General features: G+C 50.5%; 1 protein-coding gene across 1 annotated transcript; it reads right to left on the bottom strand.

Annotated features, from left to right (window-relative positions):
• Window positions 1-15,646: 15,646 nt before the first annotated feature.
• LOC131566270 (PHD finger protein 7-like) lies at window positions 15,647-17,507 on the bottom strand. The gene is made up of 7 exons (XM_058817509.1): window positions 17,465-17,507; window positions 17,049-17,140; window positions 16,862-16,963; window positions 16,414-16,538; window positions 16,175-16,337; window positions 15,979-16,085; window positions 15,647-15,764 (listed from the first exon to the last, which is right to left on the bottom strand). The coding sequence occupies exons 1-7, from the start codon at window positions 17,505-17,507 to the stop codon at window positions 15,647-15,649; spliced, it is 750 nt and encodes a 249-aa protein (XP_058673492.1).
• Between the last annotated feature and the right edge of the window lie 3,753 nt (window positions 17,508-21,260).

Raw genomic sequence — 21,260 nt, forward strand, 5'->3', positions numbered from 1 at the left:
GCTGTGGTACTTTTGCGCTCTTCTTGGGTCGTCCTTCGCAGCTGCTGTGTTCTTGGAACTCAGGGCTTTCTGGTTAATAGAACCCTTACCCTAGGCGTAACTCAAACCTTAAGCCTAGGAAGGAAAATCAGCCTATGGTTCGGGATGCTCTCATGGAAATATCAGTGGTGGCAGCCAAGTTGCGTCACTTTTGCGCTCCCCTTGGGATGCCTTTCGCAGCTGCAGTGTGCCTGGAGCCCAGGGCTTCCTGGTTTTAAAAGTCCTAGGCCTAAGCCTAACAGTAACCCTAGGAAGGTAAATCAGCCGGGTATTAGGGTTCTTCCTAAGGGAAAAGCCGTGAAAGCAGCCATGTTGTGGCACTTCTGCACTCCCTTTGGGATGCCTTTGGCAGATGAAGTAAGCCTGGAACTCAGGGCTTCCTGGTTAAAGAAATCCAAGCCCTAGGCTGAACCCTAACCCTAGGCAGATAAATCAGCCTAGGTATAGGGATGGTGCCAAGGAAAAAGCTGTGAAAGCTGCCATGTTGTTGCACTTTTGTACTCCCCTTGGGATGCCTTGAACAGCTGCAGTGTGCCTGGAGCTAAGGGCTTCCTAGTTTTAAAAATCCTAGCCCTAGGCCTAAGCCTAACAGTAACCCTGGGAAGGCAAATCAGCCTGGTGTTAGGCTTCTTGCCAAGGAAAAAGCCGTGAAAGCAGCCATGTTGTGGCACTTTTGCACTCCCTTTTGGATGCCTTTCACAGCTCTGGTGTGCCTGGAACTCAGGGCTTCCTGATTTTAAAAATCCTAGCCCTAGGCCGAACCCCAACCCTAAGACGAGAAAGGCAAATCAGCCAGGAATTAGGCATGTCCCCAAGGAAAAAGCTGTGGAGGCAGGCATGTTGTGGTACTTTTGCGCTCTTCTTGGCTAGTCCTTCGCAGCTGCTGTGTTCTTGGAACTCAGGGCTTTCTGGTTAATAGAACCCTTACCCTAGGCGTAACTCAAACCTTAAGCCTAGGAAGGAAAATCAGCCTATGGTTCGGGATGCTCTCATGGAAATATCAGTGGTGGCAGCCAAGTTGCGTCACTTTTGCGCTCCCCTTGGGATGCCTTTCGCAGCTGCAGTGTGCCTGGAGCCCAGGGCTTCCTGGTTTTAAAAGTCCTAGGCCTAAGCCTAACAGTAACCCTAGGAAGGTAAATCAGCCGGGTATTAGGGTTCTTCCTAAGGGAAAAGCCGTGAAAGCAGCCATGTTGTGGCACTTCTGCACTCCCTTTGGGATGCCTTTGGCAGATGAAGTAAGCCTGGAACTCAGGGCTTCCTGGTTAAAGAAATCCAAGCCCTAGGCTGAAGCCTAACCCTAGGCAGATAAATCAGCCTAGGTATAGGGATGGTGCCAAGGAAAAAGCTGTGAAAGCTGCCATGTTGTTGCACTTTTGTACTCCCCTTGGGATGCCTTGAACAGCTGCAGTGTGCCTGGAGCTAAGGGCTTCCTAGTTTTAAAAATCCTAGCCCTAGGCCTAAGCCTAACAGTAACCCTGGGAAGGCAAATCAGCCTGGTGTTAGGCTTCTTGCCAAGGAAAAAGCCGTGAAAGCAGCCATGTTGTGGCACTTTTGCACTCCCTTTTGGATGCCTTTCACAGCTCCAGTGTGCCTGGAACTCAGGGCTTCCTGATTTTAAAAATCCTAGCCCTAGGCCGAACCCCAACCCTAAGACCAGAAAGGCAAATCAGCCAGGAATTAGGCATGTCCCCAAGGAAAAAGCTGTGGAGGCAGGCGTGTTGTGGTACTTTTGCGCTCTTCTTGGGTAGTCCTTCGCAGCTGCTGTGTTCTTGGAACTCAGGGCTTTCTGGTTAATAGAACCCTTACCCTAGGCGTAACTCAAACCTTAAGCCTAGGAAGGAAAATCAGCCTATGTTTCGGGATGGTCTCATGGAAATATCAGTGGTGGCAGCCAAGTTGCGTCACTTTTGCGCTCCCCTTGGGATGCCTTTCGCAGCTGCAGTGTGCCTGGAGCCCAGGGCTTCCTGGTTTTAAAAGTCCTAGGCCTAAGCCTAACAGTAACCCTAGGAAGGTAAATCAGCCGGGTATTAGGGTTCTTCCTAAGGGAAAAGCCGTGAAAGCAGCCATGTTGTGGCACTTCTGCACTCCCTTTGGGATGCCTTTGGCAGATGAAGTAAGCCTGGAACTCAGGGCTTCCTGGTTAAAGAAATCCAAGCCCTAGGCTGAAGCCTAACCCTAACCCTAGGCAGATAAATCAGCCTAGGTATAGGGATGGTGCCAAGGAAAAAGCTGTGAAAGCTGCCATGTTGTTGCACTTTTGTACTCCCCTTGGGATGCCTTGAACAGCTGCAGTGTGCCTGGAGCTAAGGGCTTCCTAGTTTTAAAAATCCTAGCCCTAGGCCTAAGCCTAACAGTAACCCTGGGAAGGCAAATCAGCCTGGTGTTAGGCTTCTTGCCAAGGAAAAAGCCGTGAAAGCAGCCATGTTGTGGCACTTTTGCACTCCCTTTTGGATGCCTTTCACAGCTCCGGTGTGCCTGGAACTCAGGGCTTCCTGATTTTAAAAATCCTAGCCCTAGGCCGAACCCCAACCCTAAGACGAGAAAGGCAAATCAGCCAGGAATTAGGCATGTCCCCAAGGAAAAAGCTGTGGAGGCAGGCATGTTGTGCTACTTTTGCGCTCTTCTTGGGTAGTCCTTCGCAGCTGCTGTGTTCTTGGAACTCAGGGCTTTCTGGTTAATAGAACCCTTACCCTAGGCGTAACTCAAACCTTAAGCCTAGGAAGGAAAATCAGCCTATGGTTCGGGATGCTCTCATGGAAATATCAGTGGTGGCAGCCAAGTTGCGTCACTTTTGCGCTCCCCTTGGGATGCCTTTCGCAGCTGCAGTGTGCCTGGAGCCCAGGGCTTCCTGGTTTTAAAAGTCCTAGGCCTAAGCCTAACAGTAACCCTAGGAAGGTAAATCAGCCGGGTATTAGGGTTCTTCCTAAGGGAAAAGCCGTGAAAGCAGCCATGTTGTGGCACTTCTGCACTCCCTTTGGGATGCCTTTGGCAGATGAAGTAAGCCTGGAACTCAGGGCTTCCTGGTTAAAGAAATCCAAGCCCTAGGCTGAAGCCTAACCCTAACCCTAGGCAGATAAATCAGCCTAGGTATAGGGATGGTGCCAAGGAAAAAGCTGTGAAAGCTGCCATGTTGTTGCACTTTTGTACTCCCCTTGGGATGCCTTGAACAGCTGCAGTGTGCCTGGAGCTAAGGGCTTCCTAGTTTTAAAAATCCTAGCCCTAGGCCTAAGCCTAACAGTAACCCTGGGAAGGCAAATCAGCCTGGTGTTAGGCTTCTTGCCAAGGAAAAAGCCGTGAAAGCAGCCATGTTGTGGCACTTTTGCACTCCCTTTTGGATGCCTTTCACAGCTCCAGTGTGCCTGGAACTCAGGGCTTCCTGATTTTAAAAATCCTAGCCCTAGGCCGAACCCCAACCCTAAGACGAGAAAGGCAAATCAGCCAGGAATTAGGCATGTCCCCAAGGAAAAAGCTGTGGAGGCAGGCATGTTGTGGTACTTTTGCGCTCTTCTTGGGTAGTCCTTCGCAGCTGCTGTGTTCTTGGAACTCAGGGCTTTCTAGTTAATAGAACCCTTACCCTAGGCGTAACTCAAACCTTAACTCTAGGAAGGAAAATCAGCCTATGGTTCAGGATGGTCTCATGGAAATATCAGTGGTGGCAGCCAAGTTGCGTCACTTTTGCGCTCCCCTTGGGATGCCTTTAAGAGCTGCAGTGTGCCTGGAGCCCAGGGCTTCCTGGTTTTAAAAGTCCTAGGCCTAAGCCTAACAGTAACCCTAGGAAGGTAAATCAGCCGGGTATTAGGGTTCTTCCTAAGGGAAAAGCCGTGAAAGCAGCCATGTTGTGGCACTTCTGCACTCCCTTTGGGATGCCTTTGGCAGATGAAGTAAGCCTGGAACTCAGGGCTTCCTGGTTAAAGAAATCCAAGCCCTAGGCTGAAGCCTAACCCTAACCCTAGGCAGATAAATCAGCCTAGGTATAGGGATGGTGCCAAGGAAAAAGCTGTGAAAGCTGCCATGTTGTTGCACTTTTGTACTCCCCTTGGGATGCCTTGAACAGCTGCAGTGTGCCTGGAGCTAAGGGCTTCCTAGTTTTAAAAATCCTAGCCCTAGGCCTAAGCCTAACAGTAACCCTGGGAAGGCAAATCAGCCTGGTGTTAGGCTTAGCCTGGAACTCAGGGCTTCCTAGTTAAAAAAATCCTAGCCCTAGGCCGAACCCCAACCCTAAGACGAGAAAGGCAAATCAGCCAGGAATTAGGCATGTCCCCAAGGAAAAAGCTGTGGAGGCAGGCATGTTGTGGTACTTTTGCGCTCTTCTTGGGTAGTCCTTCGCAGCTGCTGTGTTCTTGGAACTCAGGGCTTTCTGGTTAATAGAACCCTTACCCTAGGCGTAACTCAAACCTTAAGCCTAGGAAGGAAAATCAGCCTATGGTTCAGGATGGTCTCATGGAAATATCAGTGGTGGCAGCCAAGTTGCGTCACTTTTCCGCTCCCCTTGGGATGCCTTTAAGAGCTGCAGTGTGCCTGGAGCCCAGGGCTTCCTGGTTTTAAAAGTCCTAGGCCTAAGCCTAACAGTAACCCTAGGAAGGTAAATCAGCCGGGTATTAGGGTTCTTCCTAAGGGAAAAGCCGTGAAAACAGCCATGTTGTGGCACTTCTGCACTCCCTTTGGGATGCCTTTGGCAGATGAAGTAAGCCTGGAACTCAGGGCTTCCTGGTTAAAGAAATCCAAGCCCTAGGCTGAAGCCTAACCCTAACCCAAGCAGATAAATCAGCCTAGGTATAGGGATGGTGCCAAGGAAAAAGCTGTGAAAGCTGCCATGTTGTTGCACTTTTGTACTCCCCTTGGGATGCCTTGAACAGCTGCAGTGTGCCTGGAGCTAAGGGCTTCCTAGTTTCAAAAATCCTAGCCCTAGGCCTAAGCCTAACAGTAACCCTGGGAAGGCAAATCAGCCTGGTGTTAGGCTTAGCCTGGAACTCAGGGCTTCCTAGTTAAAAAAATCCTAGCCCTAGGCCGAACCCCAACCCTAAGACGAGAAAGGCAAATCAGCCAGGAATTAGGCATGTCCCCAAGGAAAAAGCTGTGGAGGCAGGCATGTTGTGGTACTTTTGCGCTCTTCTTGGCTAGTCCTTCGCAGCTGCTGTGTTCTTGGAACTCAGGGCTTTCTGGTTAATAGAACCCTTACCCTAGGCGTAACTCAAACCTTAAGCCTAGGAAGGAAAATCAGCCTATGGTTCGGGATGCTCTCATGGAAATATCAGTGGTGGCAGCCAAGTTGCGTCACTTTTGCGCTCCCCTTGGGATGCCTTTCGCAGCTGCAGTGTGCCTGGAGCCCAGGGCTTCCTGGTTTTAAAAGTCCTAGGCCTAAGCCTAACAGTAACCCTAGGAAGGTAAATCAGCCGGGTATTAGGGTTCTTCCTAAGGGAAAAGCCGTGAAAGCAGCCATGTTGTGGCACTTCTGCACTCCCTTTGGGATGCCTTTGGCAGATGAAGTAAGCCTGGAACTCAGGGCTTCCTGGTTAAAAAACTCCAAGCCCTAGGCTGAACCCTAACCCTAACCCTAGGCAGATATATCAGCCTAGGTATAGGGATGGTGCCAAGGAAAAAGCTGTGAAAACTGCCATGTTTTTGCACTTTTGTACTCCCCTTGGGATGCCTTGAACAGCTGCAGTGTGCCTGGAGCTAAGGGCTTCCTAGTTTTAAAAATCCTAGCCCTAGGCCTAAGCCTAACAGTAACCCTGGGAAGGCAAATCAGCCTGGTGTTAGGCTTCTTGCCAAGGAAAAAGCCGTGAAAGCAGCCATGTTGTGGCACTTTTGCACTCCCTTTTGGATGCCTTTCACAGCTCTGGTGTGCCTGGAACTCAGGGCTTCCTGATTTTAAAAATCCTAGCCCTAGGCCGAACCCCAACCCTAAGACGAGAAAGGCAAATCAGCCAGGAATTAGGCATGTCCCCAAGGAAAAAGCTGTGGAGGCAAGCATGTTGTGCTACTTTTGCGCTCTTCTTGGGTAGTCCTTCGCAGCTGCTGTGTTCTTGGAACTCAGGGCTTTCTGGTTAATAGAACCCTTACCCTAGGCGTAACTCAAACCTTAAGCCTAGGAAGGAAAATCAGCCTATGGTTCGGGATGCTCTCATGGAAATATCAGTGGTGGCAGCCAAGTTGCGTCACTTTTGCGCTCCCCTTGGGATGCCTTTCGCAGCTGCAGTGTGCCTGGAGCCCAGGGCTTCCTGGTTTTAAAAGTCCTAGGCCTAAGCCTAACAGTAACCCTAGGAAGGTAAATCAGCCGGGTATTAGGGTTCTTCCTAAGGGAAAAGCCGTGAAAGCAGCCATGTTGTGGCACTTCTGCACTCCCTTTGGGATGCCTTTGGCAGATGAAGTAAGCCTGGAACTCAGGGCTTCCTGGTTAAAGAAATCCAAGCCCTAGGCTGAAGCCTAACCCTAACCCCAGGCAGATAAATCAGCCTAGGTATAGGGATGGTGCCAAGGAAAAAGCTGTGAAAGCTGCCATGTTGTTGCACTTTTGTACTCCCCTTGGGATGCCTTGAACAGCTGCAGTGTGCCTGGAGCTAAGGGCTTCCTAGTTTTAAAAATCCTAGCCCTAGGCCTAAGCCTAACAGTAACCCTGGGAAGGCAAATCAGCCTGGTGTTAGGCTTCTTGCCAAGGAAAAAGCCGTGAAAGCAGCCATGTTGTGGCACTTTTGCACTCCCTTTTGGATGCCTTTCACAGCTCTGGTGTGCCTGGAACTCAGGGCTTCCTGATTTTAAAAATCCTAGCCCTAGGCCGAACCCCAACCCTAAGACGAGAAAGGCAAATCAGCCAGGAATTAGGCATGTCCCCAAGGAAAAAGCTGTGGAGGCAGGCATGTTGTGCTACTTTTGCGCTCTTCTTGGGTAGTCCTTCGCAGCTGCTGTGTTCTTGGAACTCAGGGCTTTCTGGTTAATAGAACCCTTACCCTAGGCGTAACTCAAACCTTAACCCTAGGAAGGAAAATCAGCCTATGGTTCGGGATGGTCTCATGAGAATAGCAGCAGAAGCAGCCAAGTTGCGTCACTTCTGCGGCCATCTTGGGATGCCTTTAACAGCTGCATGTGCCTGGAGCCCAGGGCTTCCTGGTTTTAAAAGTCCTAGGCCTAAGCCTAACATATATGAAGAGAAAAAAGAAAAATATATATGCATATAATAACCCAGGTACCAGTCCAAAAATTAGAAAACAATGTTAGAATCTAGCTGGTGGGGTAATGTATTAGAAGAAATTAAGATCTTTCATTTGTGTTACAACTGTTTTTATATTTCTTTCTTTTGTAATCCCGTGTTTTATTTTACTAGCATAGTCCAGAAGATATAAGTAGGAGAAAAATATTGCTCAAGCCAAATGATTTACAAAGAACAGGAGTGGGGATTGTGAAAAATGCATGTATTTTATGATTGGCTTTTCGCAAATATTAAAATGAATATTATATGTGTTGTGTTAGAAAGCAATGCTGTATTAATTTTCTTAAGCACTGTGTTAAATATAGTTTTAGGTTATAAAAATAGAAACTATGCTATGTAAGATGCTTTGTTTAACAGAAAGGGCTTGCAGCGAGATAGCAGCCACAGGACACCTAAATCTTTCAGAGAAAGGGAATTTATTGCCTTCTTATCAGAAGAAACAAACTTCTTCTCACCTTGGAGGCGCTGTTAGGATTAGAAGGAAGAAGTTGACAGTGACCAGACAGAATCCTGTATTTGAATGGAATTTATGCATCATGTATGAAGTGTATGAATATGCAACAGGCTATTGTTCTTAAGGGTTAATCCTTTGTTAATGGGTGTCCTTTTTCAGGCTCCTGATGCCCAGAAAAAGGTACCCGAACATCCGTAACTCTTTGTTTTTATTGTCTCATATTGTCTTAATTCAATTTATCCAAATTGTTATTACTCTAATTGTGTTACTATTTTTATAACTATTTTATTACTATTAAACTTTTAAAATTTTAAAAACAAGTGATTGGTGTTTTTCACACTGACTGTTCACCGCTGCCAATGCTCACAGTATTCTCCTAACACACCTGAGCTTCCTGTCTTTCAGTGAGAGAAAGATTCAGCTAAAGTCAAGGAAACAGGCCAGGGGAGATGGAAACCTTCCCTTGAGATGCTTTTGGGAAGGCCTGAAGGGACCCTGCCTTCCCTTGGAACAGAGGTGCTCACCATGCATGGTGTTGCCTGACCTACCCTAGGTGCTCCTCTATTCCAGAAGGACTTTTGCCCACCTCATCACTTGTCTGTCCCTCCAATTCCAGGGCCTCAAACCTGCTCTGTGAGATACTAAACCTGTAAGTCAGCTGTAAGTTTTCAGAATATGGCACTGACCATGGCTCTAAGTAAGTTTTTTAAGTCAGGCTTACAATATATTTTGAGAAGAAGAAGGAACAGAAGGGGTAGATACCACACAAGAATCCAGCACAGTCTTCCCAGCTTTTTTGTCTGGGTTCTATGAAGCACAATGCCCAGGGCTTGCATTATGCTGTCTTTTCATGTGTTCTGGTGACCAGAACCATCCCATGGCCAGGCCCAGGATAATTTGGGTGCCAAAGTCCCATTGCCTGCAAACATCACACTCTTTTATACCCAGCTGGTGCTCATCTCAGCATATTTGCTGAGACGACTTTAGGACTGTTTTCCTTAACTTGGCAGTTCTAGCAGATGTCCTTATGGCCCCTAAATTCTGCATCCTTTGTGTCCACTATCAGTGGGCATCCTTCTTCCCAAGCTTTGTCAACCTCCCTCTGGGTCTGAGATCAGTGAAACAGGCCCAGCCCTGAGTCTTAAAGACAATTCTAGCAACAACTACTTTGCTTTTCTAACACCTGGCCATCACTTCGAGCTTGTAGGCTGCTATGTGTGTCACAGGTTAAATGTCTCTTCCTGTTGATCAGGCTTGGAAGCATGGACAGCCCAGGCATGACAGGACATGTTTTCTTCAGGAAATAGGACGTAGGGCCCAGTTTGCAACAGGTCCAGGCCCGCGCCTTCCAGAGCGCCAGAAGGTCCGCGGCGCCATTGCAAGGCTTAGGGCGCCGCCTTGTGGGCGAGAGCCGCCATGACAGCGCGGGCGCCGCGCGGCGGGGCCGGAGGGCGGGAAAGGGCGGGCGGGTGTGAGGGGCGGGGCGGTTCGTGCCCAGAGCCGAGCCCGCGCTGCACCTCGACGCCTTCCCAGCTCGGTGTTGGGAGCGAGCCGCCGCTGCTCGGGCTCTGGGAGAAGCGTGCGGCCGCTGCGGAGTCCCAGCCCGCAGATCTGGCTGCTGGCCGAGGCTGCAGTGCAGAGCTGCCATGCCAGAGCTGCCATGAGCCGTGGCGCTGCCAGAGCCCCTGGTAGAGCCGGGCTGGAAGTGCCGACAGCTGAGGGAAGCCCTGCCATGGCAGCGCCCCAAGCTCTTGTTTATCCCACAGAAAGAGAGGATCAGCACCTGGAGGTGACTGTGTCATTCCTGGAAAGGGACTATCTGCTTACAGTTGCGATGTCTGGCAGCAAGCAGGACGGCGCTGGTGCCAGGGAGCCAAGTGAGGGCAAAGCAGCCCTGTGACAGCCTGGCCCAGGGGCTCTTGTGGCAGCAGACAGCGTGGGGATCAGAACAGAGGCAGTGGGAGGCAGGAGCTGCTCGGCCATGCTGGGGCTGGGAGCCTCATTCCTGCCCAAGTGGGGCCCAGCTGGGCCAGGGGGCAGCTCCTGGGACAGCCGTGCCCACAATGGCCCCTGCTCTGCAAGGCCTCCAGCCCTGCCCATCAGCCAGGCAGGGACAGAGCAGCCTTGGGGCCGATGCTGCTGCAGGTTCAGAGCCCCGCAGAGCTGCTCATGCCCGGTGCCATTGGCTCTGTCCCCTGCAGCCTGCATGCTGTGTCGCCGTGCAGAGGCTGAGCCCTGTGCCTCCCCTGGCCCTGGCAACTGCTCCTGTGCTGCTCCTGCACTGCCCAGGGCACCCACGGGCCCTGCTTGGGCCGCACGCAGACCAGAACCAGCTGGGGCTGTGACAGCTCTGCTGCTCTGGGCCCAGTCCTCGGGCACAGCACCCGCCTGTCCCTGGGCTGGGGGCAGTGCCCAGGCCGGGCTTGGCAGAGCCCATCCGCTCCTGGAGGGCTGGGGGCACTGCTCTGGCCTGGCCTGGCCCGGCCCTGGGGTCCCTTGGCATTCCTGCTTGCCCTTGCATCCACCAGGGGTGGGCTGCAGCTCAATGGCCCCGGCCTGGCCGCACACTCAGGCCTGGAGCCTTCCCGTGGCTCCCCAGGGCACGAGAGCCTCAGCCCCAGCTCCCAAACACAACCTAACAGGGTTTGCTGATATTGATCCCTGTTAGACCTTTGAAAGCATTTTGAAAGTAACCTTGTTTGGCAACTCCTTCAAGGAACAAACGTGACTCGCTTCTAATCAGTAAAATCTTTATTGGTTTGCTTGCACTTCCTGTAGGGTATGCTAATGCTTCCTTTGGCATTCCAGAAAATAATGAAAATCTAACAAATTCTAAAGAGAAGTTCTTGAATCCACTATGAGGAGAAGTCTCTACATTCACTATCCTTACATACACTTAAGTAGCTGTTCCTGTAACATATAAAGATGTAGTGGTTTACCTGACTGGACCACACAACAGGATGTTATATACACCGCTACACTAAAATCTTCTCTTCCCTGTTCATCACAAATTTAAAGCTCTTCTCGAGGTCCTGACTTAATTTTGCATGCACATTCATACCTGCAATCCCTCCCCATGCTCAGTTTTCACCTGGACTTAGCAGGGAACAGATGTTCCATACTCACCTCAAGCAATAATCTACGTCTGTCTTCCTAACCCTCTTTTTCTTCACTGACTTCTACTAATCTATAAAATAACTGTGGACCCTCTGCACAAAAGAAACAACCAATTAATAGCCTTAAACACTTGTGATTGTGCTGCTGCTTCTAACAATCTTGACCAACACAGCACTAAAATCAGAAATCAATTCTCACATCCTTCCTGTTCTCCTGCCCCCACCACACCTTGGCTCCAGCAGAAATGTTCCCTACTGCAGCCTGGTGTGCTAAGAACAATCAAAGGCAGCAGCACTTTTCCTCAACATGCTGCAATCTGAATTGCACTGAAATTGTAGCTGTTGCATTAGAAGCTCAGCACCAGCACCCCACATCTTCCCCCAGAACTGAGGCCTGAGCTCCCCATTTCAACACACGCTGTAAATCAGGCTGCCTGGAAGATTGCAGGCTGGGAACTGTGTGAACACAGCAGTGCATTTCAGCAGAGTTATGGAATCAATCTCATGGAAGGCACATCCTTTATGCTTGTCTTAAGATTCTATTCTACAAAATCTAACCAGCAACTGTTTTGGTGGCCTGTCCAGGTTTTGGGGACTGTGCATGTTTCCTTTGGATGTTGTTTTCTTTGTTTCTAAATACAAAATTCACTGGATTCAGAAGCGAAACCCCAGATTCATTAGAACAAAGAACCACAGGGACATATGTGGCTGACAAGAACACTCAACATTCCTAATGGTAACACCAGAAAGAGAGGAAAAATATAAACATGATTTAAATACCTGAAAGGATCCAAAATGTCTACGTAAGCTGTCAAGTGACTAAGTTTTTGGTAAACTCTAAAAGTCCAGATTCCTATTCGGTAATTGTCTGAAAGAAAAGAAAGCCAGAAATCTGGTTGACCTTTATTTTGTCAGGACTTTCTCACGGGATTCTACCATAACTTGGATCACAAGTGAGGGTGGCAAATTTTGACTAGAAAACTTTGACAACTAGGAATCATTTTTTCCTCCTCACTGAATTACAGGAAGGCTTTAAAAGGAAAAAAAAAAAAAGAGCACAAAGAAATTCTATCATACCTCTTAGGTGTTCATCATCTTTGGAGAACAAAAAAAAAAAACTCTAGCACTTCCTCTGCATGGTAAAGAAAGAAACCTAGAAAAGGACAAAGGGATTTGAGCATCCTAAATTGTACTATCAAATTTCATGAACACAAGTTAATCCTGTAGTGCTTCAGAGAAATGCCATACACTGAAAAGCTTTATTCCCTAGAAACCAAATAGATCTTTTTATTTTCCAAATCCTCTTTTAAAGAGAAAACTGACTGTGTCTTTGGCTTTTGGCCAAACTCAGTTTGGAGTTGGTCAAACCAAAATGACCCAGTTAATTTCCTGTGCTCTGCTCTTTCTTTCCATATTCACATTCACATCCAATGGGTTGCTGGGAGTTTTGACTCTGTTCAGCACAAACCGTTTTCCAAGATGACTTTCATTGCTCAGAGGTGTGAAATGTCAGTTTCCCATTCCCTGAGTGCTGCTCTTAATATTCCCACAGCATCCAACTACTACAGCCAAGTAGACAACAAAGAGAAATGGAACTTGCATTTCTTGCTCCTGTTCAATTTCTGACATCTCCGGCTCATCGTCATCCTCAGAACTGCTGTCCTGGAAACGTGGATCCTCTTGCCATGTGGCTTTTACCGGCTTTATTGTCCCAAGTGCGTGAGGCTCTGCAATGACAGCACCAATAGAGAAAAAAAGCCAAAACCAGATTATTCCTCTAATTGTCAGGAAAAATGCCTCCTTTCAAGTGAAATACTTACAGTGGAGAAGAGAGATTTAGGAAGGACAGAGTCTGCCCCTGCCAGATTTTCTAAGCTACATTTCTGCTCCAGTATTTTCCACTTTGTTCCAGGGATCCCTTATGTATTCTTAAACATTTCTCATTGCATTCAGAAGACACTGAATACCTTCTCAGTTCAGCTCAAGTCTGGGGGGCTCATTGCTTTGTACTGTTGTGTTGGGTTTTTTAATATTTTGGGTAACTTCACGGGGTTTCTTTTCTCTCCTACATGACTGGGACTCGAGTTAATGTTGTTTCATCTTCATTTCAGACGGCCTCATTTTATCTAAGGTTAGGACACCCCAATGATCATGTGTCATTCCATTTCCTTTTTCTAAAGGTCCAAGAGTAGAATTCAGTAACAAACAGAATGTTCATGGATCTTGGGGCCAGCTCTTGGACTTTGCTCCTCCCTCTACATTACCGCACATTTCCTTAAAAGCCTTGTGAGTTCCTATGAAACTTGATATGACTGTTGTGTCACCTTTTTCCCTGTTTGAGGAATTCAGGGCATGAGAACAAGCTTTTTCACCACTCAGCAAAAACCCCCAATGCCTTCTCAAAGCATGCCTTTCAGAATTCCTGAGATGCAAGCATGAGGCACCTCTCAATAATCTACCACAACCCTGGCAAGCAAAAATGAAGATCAAAATGCTTCTGCCTAATTACTGACTTCTGTTGCTGAAAATCCCCTGCATCCTGACCTTTTTTACACCATATTGCCCTACAGTGCCTGCCAGAAGCTCTTCCTTAGCAATGGCACTGTTAGATGGGTTCTGCTGTTACCTTCTTTGATGCCCAGCTCCTCTGTGACTCCAAAGAAAGAAAACTTGAAGTAACTCGTCTCCTGAGCTGCGTCATCCTCAGGCAAAGGTCCCAAATGGTCATCTGGGGCAGAGTCCTGTGCATCCTCTTTGTCCCAGGGTATTTCCTCAGTCTGTTCTGGTTTGTTCTTTGAAGGTCTTTCAAAGAATAAACCAGAATAGATGGAGGAAATACCGTCTATTCTGGTTTGTTCTTTGAAAGGCCTCTTTCAATTCCGCAGCAATGGTGTAGGAGTTGTCTTCAGACACATGAGGCAATGTCTCACTCTCTTTCTTCTTCTTTTGGCTTTACTGAAATGAGATTGTTCAAGGATAGCAACACAGCACACGTCCTTTTCGGACACAGCTTCCCTAAGAGCCACCTTGCTCTGAATGTCTCCCTAAGCATATCCAAGCCCATTAAGGAGTGGTTCATTATCAAGGGTAGGCAGTGGGGAAACATCTGAGGTTGAAGTCTAAAGGCAGGAACAAGAGTCCTTTCTAATTAGCCACATCTTTAAGTGACTTTTCACTGAATACAGTTACACAGAAATCAAGGTATTTAGCCCAGACTTCTTCCTGCCAGTAGAAACATCAAGAGCTAATAGGGTTTGCCCACAGAGCTGCACATCTCAGGGTCCCTGCACTGACCGTTCTCACCTTCACTTCCGGCAAGGAACACATGGCCTAGAAAGAAAAGATGACTGTGCTGCGTGCTGCTGTTGGAGGTCCCAGTTGAGGTCCGATGTCGCTGGTGGGAGCGGCTGCTCCTATGGGATGTCCCTGACCATGTCCCCCTACGCCTGGGCCCCTCAGCACTCGCTGCTGTCCTCCTGCTCCTGTCCTGGCAACTCCTGGACCGCACAGTTTGAGTCGAGGCCCGGCGCTGCTGGCGGGAGCGGCTGCGTCTGGGGGATGGCCCTGACCATATCTCCCTTTGCCTGGGCCTCTCAGTCCTTGGCCCTGTCCCTCTGTTCCTGTTATGGCAACTCCTGGAGCGGACAGGTGGACTCTGGGCCCAGCCTTGCTGGCGGGAGCGCCTGCGTCTGGGGGATGGCCCGGACCATGTCCCCCTACGCCTGGGCTTCTCAGTCCTTGGCCTTGTCCCACTGCTGCTGCCACGGCGATTCCTGGAGCAGACAGGTGGACTCTGGGCCCAGCCTTGCTGGCGGGAGCGCCTGCGTCTGGGGGATGGCCCTGACCATGTCTCCCTTCGCCTGGGCCTCTCAGTCCTTGGCCCTGTCCCTCTGTTCCTGTCATGGCAACTCCTGGAGCGGACAGGTGGACTCTGGGCCCAGCCTTGCTGGCGGGAGCACCTGCGTCTGGGGGATGTCTGTGATGGTGTCTCCCTTTGCTTGGGCCTCTCAGCCCTTGGCCCTGTCCTACTGTTCCTGTCACGGCGACTCCTGGACCGGACAGGTGGACTCTGGGCGCAACTTTGCCGGCGAGAGGAGCTTCTCCTGCGGCCGGGCCCAGCACGTCTGGAATGGACCCTGTCCTCAGGGTCAGGGGACGTGCTGCACATTGCCCTTGATCTGCTGATGCTGCTGGTGTCCAGTGAGGAAGATGGCAGCGCCTGCTGCCATGCTGCGTGTTGGGGCCTGCTGTGGCTGCCCGTCTCTGGAGATGGAGGTGGGGAAACCAGCACCAATGGCACAGGGCTGTGGGAGCTGGGGCTGATGGCCTCAGGTTCTGACCAGCCATGAGCAGATTGTAGTCCTGACTGTCTGGCTGGCCTGGGGCCATTGAGCTCTGACTCATCCCTGGAGGCTGTAAGGGCAAGCAGGAATGTCAAAGATCACCCAGGCCCCGGCCAGGCCAGGCCAGAGCAGTGCCCCCAGCCCTCCAGCAGTGGATGCTGCGCTCTGCCAAGCCCGGCCTGGGCACTGCCCCCAGCCCAGGGACACCGGGGACTTTGACTCACACATGTTCCAAGCCCAGCACAGCTGTCACACTCCCATCTCTGTGTGCTGTTCCTCAGGCCAGAGCAGCGCCTGTGGGTGCCCTCAGCAGCACAGGAGGAGCACAGGAGCAATTGCCAGGGCCTGGGGAGGCAAACAAGCTCATAGCACTGAGAACAAAGTGTACCAGCACGTGGTTGTCTAGCCAAGCGCTTCTGCTTCTTCCCACTTTGAGCCCTTGCCGAGACACAGGTTCCCTGCAGAGCCCCAGGTGCAGCTTCCCAACTTACCCCTGTTCCTCTGCCTCCTCCCTGCCTCCGGGGTAAAGGCAATCCCTGGCGTTGCACTGGCCATGCCTCACTCCTAGATCTGCGAAGGCATCGTTGTCCTCCCATGTTGGCTGTCTGATGGAGAAAGGAAGAGATGATGAATTTCTGCTGCGCTCCCTCACGGAGGTCCGGGGTGTCCCAGCTCTTTCTCCAGCACTTTTCCAAGTTGGGGGTGAAGCTGAAGCCCAGACTCACGGGACAGAGCAGGGCCAGGGCTCCTGGGGCAGGGCCTGGCACAGCACAGCACTTGCACCCTCCTGGCTGGTGGGCCAGGCAGAAGGACACCAACCTGAAGGGGACTCGGATCCCCAGGATGAACATTTCAACAGGGAATTCCCCACTGTCTCTGCACAGGGGGCACTGGAAATACATAGCACCAGCGCGCAAGGCCTGTCCCTGCAGGGCAAACACAGGCAGGGTGAGTGAGGCCCTGCTGCTGCTGCTGAGCACCTGCTGTGCCCCGGGGCTGAGGGGAGGGCTCCTACCTGGATGCAGTCCCTGTGGAACCAGGCCCTTTTGCACGTTGGGCACACCAGGGTTGTGAAGGTCTTTCTGTCCTCCACAGGCTCCAGGCAGATGAGGCAAACGGTGTCCGGCTCAGGAGTCGCCTCTACCACCTGCTCTGGACGGTGCTCAGGGCAGAAAGAGCTGGGGGCAAAGGGATGGGGAAAGTGAGAAATGCTGGATCATTCCCCAGGGGTGGCCATAAAGAGAGATGAGGTACCTGAACGGAGTAACGTATACATTGACACAGCCGCCCTCCTTGGTACAGGGCAGGTGGAACCATCTGTCACAGTGCTCCCTGCAGCACATGATGGTTGCCCCGCTCTGGCCGCAGACGCAGCAGTGCTGGAAAGAGCCAAGCAGCTGCATCAGCTGCATCAGCAGCAGCAGCAGCAGCAGCAGCAGCAGCAGCAGCAGCAGCAGCCTCGAGGCCTCCCAGGGCAGCCCCAGGGCTTCAGGCAGGGCGCAGGACGTGGCCACTGCCGGCTCCCAGCCCACAGAGCCGCCAGCTGGAGGAGGGAGGCTCCTGTGGCAGGGCCTCTGTGCCAGAGCTGCTGGGAGCCAGACTTTGTCCCAGCTGTTGGGCCGGCCTTTCTTTCCTGCAGTCTGGGCTAAGCTCTGGCAAACCTCGCCAGGCACAAATCTCCCTGCTCTTGTCAGGCTCTCACCTTCTGTGCCGCCCGCCGCACTGCAATTAGGAGATCTCGAGGGAGAAAGCCCATGAGTCCCCCGCGGTCCGTCTCTTGCTGAAATAGTAGAGTGGCGAAGAACTGCAGCCAAGGGGAGAAGCTGATGAGGAGAGGGCGGCAGGAGCTGCCCATTGCAAAGGTGGAGGGAGCGCCCGGAGCCACTCACCATGCAGAATGCGTGGGCACAGAGCCCACCTATCTGCAGTTTGTCACCGCACATGTCCGGGTCAGCCTCGGCACGGCGACACAGCATGCAGGCTGCAGGGGACAGAGCCAATGGCACCGGGCATGAGCAGCTCTGCGGGGCTCTGAACCTGCAGCAGCATCAGCCCCAAGGCTGCTCTGTCCCTGCCTGGCTGATGGGCAGGGCTGGAGGCCTTGCAGAGCAGGGGCCATTGTGGGCACGGCTGTCCCAGGAGCTGCCCCCTGGCCCAGCTGGGCCCCACTTGGGCAGGAAGGAGGCTCCCAGCCCCAGCATGGCCGAGCAGCTCCTCCCTCCCCCTGCTTCTGCTCTGATCCCCACGCTGCCTGCTACCACAAGAGCCCCTGGGCCAGGCTGTCAGAGGGCTGCTTTGCCCTTACCTGGCTCCCTGGCACCAGCGCCGTCCTGCTTGCTGTCAGACATGGCGGCTGTCTACATTGAGTCTATCTCCTCGAGGGACGTGGTCACTTCGAGGTGCTGTTCCTCTCTCTCTATGGGAGAAAGAAGGGAGGGGGGAGAGTTTGCAGAACAGGCCCAGAGCCATGAGGCCTCTACTCCCTGCTCAGGCCTGCGTGAGCCCTGCTCCTGTCTGTTTCTCCTCCCGTTGTCGCCTTGAGGAACACTGCAGTGTCCTCTGGCTGTTCCTCCGCTGATTCTGTGATTTTGGGAAGGGAAAGGCAGGTGAGCCTGCAGCACAGGCCCAGAGCCCCAAGGTGTGGAGCCCCTCTGGTCCCTGGGCAGCCACATCCCCGCCCTACCTTCTCCTCCCGTTGTCAGGTCACACTGACACTCGGCTTGAGCCCCGCGTTCCCTTTTGTGGCCTTGGTGGCACAGGTCACAATGGCCACTATGACATCAGCGCCGTGTACCCAAAATCAGGGCAGCCATGGCCCCAGGTCCCTGGCAACCACTTGTGGTGGCCCCCTGGGGCACCGAGCTTCTGAGATGGGTCCGAGCATTTGCTCAGGGTGTAAGCAGGGCCGGGACTCCTGCAGCAAGTGCAGGGTCAAATGCCAGGCCCTGGGGCAGCCAGCCAGGGTGGCACTGTAGGCAGGGATGTGCTGTTCAGGCACTGCCACGCCAGGGCTCCGGCCCCGGCCAAGGGAAATGTCTGCCCCTGGCAGGCGGTGGCCCAGAGAGCCCGTGCAGAGTCAACTGCACTGCAGGGATTCAAACCCTGCTCTACGTGAACTGATGTTTTCATCAAGACCTGTCTGCAGAAAACTAAGATGAACCTGATTTGATGCTGCTGCTGATCACCATTGGGTACAGGAGATAAACCTGGACACCACCACAGCTGCCTCCGTTATCCTGCCATCATATGAACTAACAACTTTGACTTTCCATATAAATGGAAAAATTAGTATTAAGCTTCTGAGAAACCTCATCTTTTATACTGACTCAGCAGAAAGACAGCAAATTCACTGAGAATTTTCTGTGTACATTTGACAGGAGAGCTTGCAACTGTCCTCAACTCAAGTCAAATACAGGAGGATGCTTTTCCTACATTATAGGAACTTTGCCAGTTTGGTCCATGCTTTCCTACTAGAAAATACATTGGAAAAAATCAGGAAGAGAAGCACAAACAATTCTTGTCAATTTTTCTCTTTCGTGTCTCTGCAAACATGCTCCTGGAAATGCAGATCCATGACTTCTGGAACAATCAGTGGCATCTCTGGGAAGCAGGGCAGGGGCTGACAGGCAAGGACACCCTGCACCTGCCTGATGCTGGGGCAGCAGGAGTTTGCCCATTTTCCTGTCTCCATGGGAGAGCCACCTTGGCTGGGAAACGATCCCTTCACTGGTCTAGGAGGGAGGCACAGCCAGTGCAATGCCAGGGAGTGCCTTTACCCTGGAGGCAGGGAGGAGGCAGAGGAAGAGGGGGGAAGTTAGGAAGCTGCACCTGGGGCTCTGCAGGGCTCCCGGCCAGGGCTCGAAGCACAAGGAGCCAGAAGAGCTTGGCCAGACAATCCCGAGCTCTGGACACCTTGTCCTCAGCACCGGGAACCCGTTTGCTTCTCCAGGCCCTGGGCACTGCTCCCGTGCTGCTCATGCAAGTTACACACAGACACAGAGCTACCTGCTCTGTCTCAACCCTCTTCAGCACTGAACAGCACAACACAGTAACATGTTCTCTTCAGTACATGATCTAATTATTAATAGTCCTGCAAAGACTCACATTCAAAGCACACACACAAAAACCCCAAACCCTGGTACAAACCTTGCATCAACACAAAATGCATGTTGCTGTTCAGAAACACAGAGCAGCACTTTTGGCCAATGATTTTTCCTATAAGATCTTTCAAAGGATTGCAAAAGTGACTTTGTTTGACAACTTCTTCAAGGAACAAACTAGAAATAGTTCTGATTCTTTAAAAGTTTATTGATTTGCTTTCACTTTGCTTCTAGCAACCTTACACTTCTCCCGGCATTCCAGAAAATCGTGAAAATTCAAATAATATCAGGGGAAGTTTTTGAATTCTTTCATGTTTCTCTCAAAGGTTTTCTTAATGTACATACAAAGAACATACAGAGAAGCAGTGGTTTTCCTGAGTGGACATTAAAAGAAAACGTTATAGACTCCACTATACTAAAGCACTTCTGTTGCCTGGTAATTACAAAGCCTGAACCTCTTCTAGAGGTTTTTCCCAATGACACTTCATAAGTCCTTCTCTGCTCAACTCTCAAGCCTGTCCAGATCTCATTGAAGGGCAGCAGAGGCTTGTGATGCCTCAGCCCCAGCTCCCAGTTCTGTCCCATCAGCAAATGCTGAGGGAACACTCCGTCCCTTCTGCCAGGTCACTGGGGAATAAGGCAAAAAAGGCTGGTCCCAGCAAGGTCAAAACAGAAAAGAAGGACTTACAAACACGCTGGAATAGAGATACCATCAAAGGAATTGCAATTGGAGGAGAAAAAAAGAAAATTTTGGGAAAATGAGTGACTCAAAGAAAATGGCCCGGGATTATATCAGGGGCATTGCTAAGGAGCAAAACATGCCAAAACTAAGCTCACAGATGTGGCAAAAGCAGGGGGAAAAGTCAAGGAGGAAGACACAACTTAGGGGGGAAGATATGAGGGACATGGCATGGACAGTTCAAGAAACAACAAAAAAAAAGAAAAAAATCATTCCCAAAGTCAAAGCCATCAAAAGGCATGGCATGCCATCAAGGGCAAAGACATGCACCAAAGATTCCTCTATTAGTCCCCATTGAAATCACAAGATTTCTTTTTCCCTTCCCAAAAGCAAATGAAATTTCCTTTCGGGAAGGGAAAAGGAATCTTGCGAATCCCAAAAGAAAGGCTTACAAAGACTCTGGAAAGGAGATAGGTGCAAATGAAATGCAATTGAAAAAAGCAGAAAGTCGGGAATTTTAGTATCTTCAATTAATAGGCTGTGAGGAAATCAGCTGCATTGCAAAGGACCAAAACATGCCAAAACTAAGCTCACAGATGTTGCAAAAGCAGGGGAAAAAGTCAAGGAGGAAGACACAACTTAGGGGGCAAGATATGAGGGACATGGCATGGATACTTAAAAAAAAAAAAAAAAAGAAAAAAATCTTTCCCAAAGTCAAAGCCATCAAAAATGCAGGCAGGCCATACGCCATTAAGTGCAGGCACATGCAGCAAAGCTTGCCAAAATTGATCTCCACTGAAGGCCAAAACAGAAAAGAAGGAGTTACAAACAGGCTGGAATGGAGATCCATCAGAGGAATTGCAATTGGAGGAGAAAAAAAGAAAATTTGGGACTTGACTTTTTTTCCCCTGTTTTTGCAACATGTGTGAGCTTAGTTTTGGCATGTTTTGCTCCTTTGCACTGCACCTGATATAATCCTGGGCCATTTCCTTTGAGTCACTCAATTTCCCAAAATTTTCTTTTTTTTTTCCTCCAATTGCAATTCTTTGATGGTATCTCCATTCCAGCGTGTTTGTAAGTCCTTTTTGCTGTTTTGGCCTTCAGTGGAGATCAATTTTGGCAAGCTTTGCTGCATGCGCCTGCACTTGATGGCGTATGGCCTGCCTGCATTTTGATGGCTTTGACTTTGGGAAAGATTTTTTCCTTTTTTTTTTGTTTTAAGTATCCATGCCATGTCCCTCATATCTTCCCCACCAAGTTTTGTCTTCCTCCTTGACTTTTCCCCTGCTTTTGAAACCTCTGTGAGCTTAGTTTTGGCATGT

This window comes from Ammospiza caudacuta, chromosome 19 (genome assembly GCF_027887145.1).
Source record: "Ammospiza caudacuta isolate bAmmCau1 chromosome 19, bAmmCau1.pri, whole genome shotgun sequence".
NCBI classification, from domain to species: Eukaryota; Metazoa; Chordata; class Aves; order Passeriformes; family Passerellidae; genus Ammospiza; species Ammospiza caudacuta.

Excerpts from the sequence above, each read along its gene's own strand:
- LOC131566270 (XM_058817509.1), bottom strand. The coding sequence starts at position 17,507 with ATGTCTGACAGCAAGCAGGACGGCGCTGGTGCCAGGGAGCCAG. Across the intron at positions 17,141-17,464 it reads CGCTGGTGCCAGGGAGCCAG|CCTGCATGCTGTGTCGCCGT; the intron begins GTAAGGGCAAAG and ends TGTCCCCTGCAG. Across the intron at positions 16,338-16,413 it reads GTATACGTTACTCCGTTCAG|CTCTTTCTGCCCTGAGCACC; the intron begins GTACCTCATCTC and ends CTTTGCCCCCAG.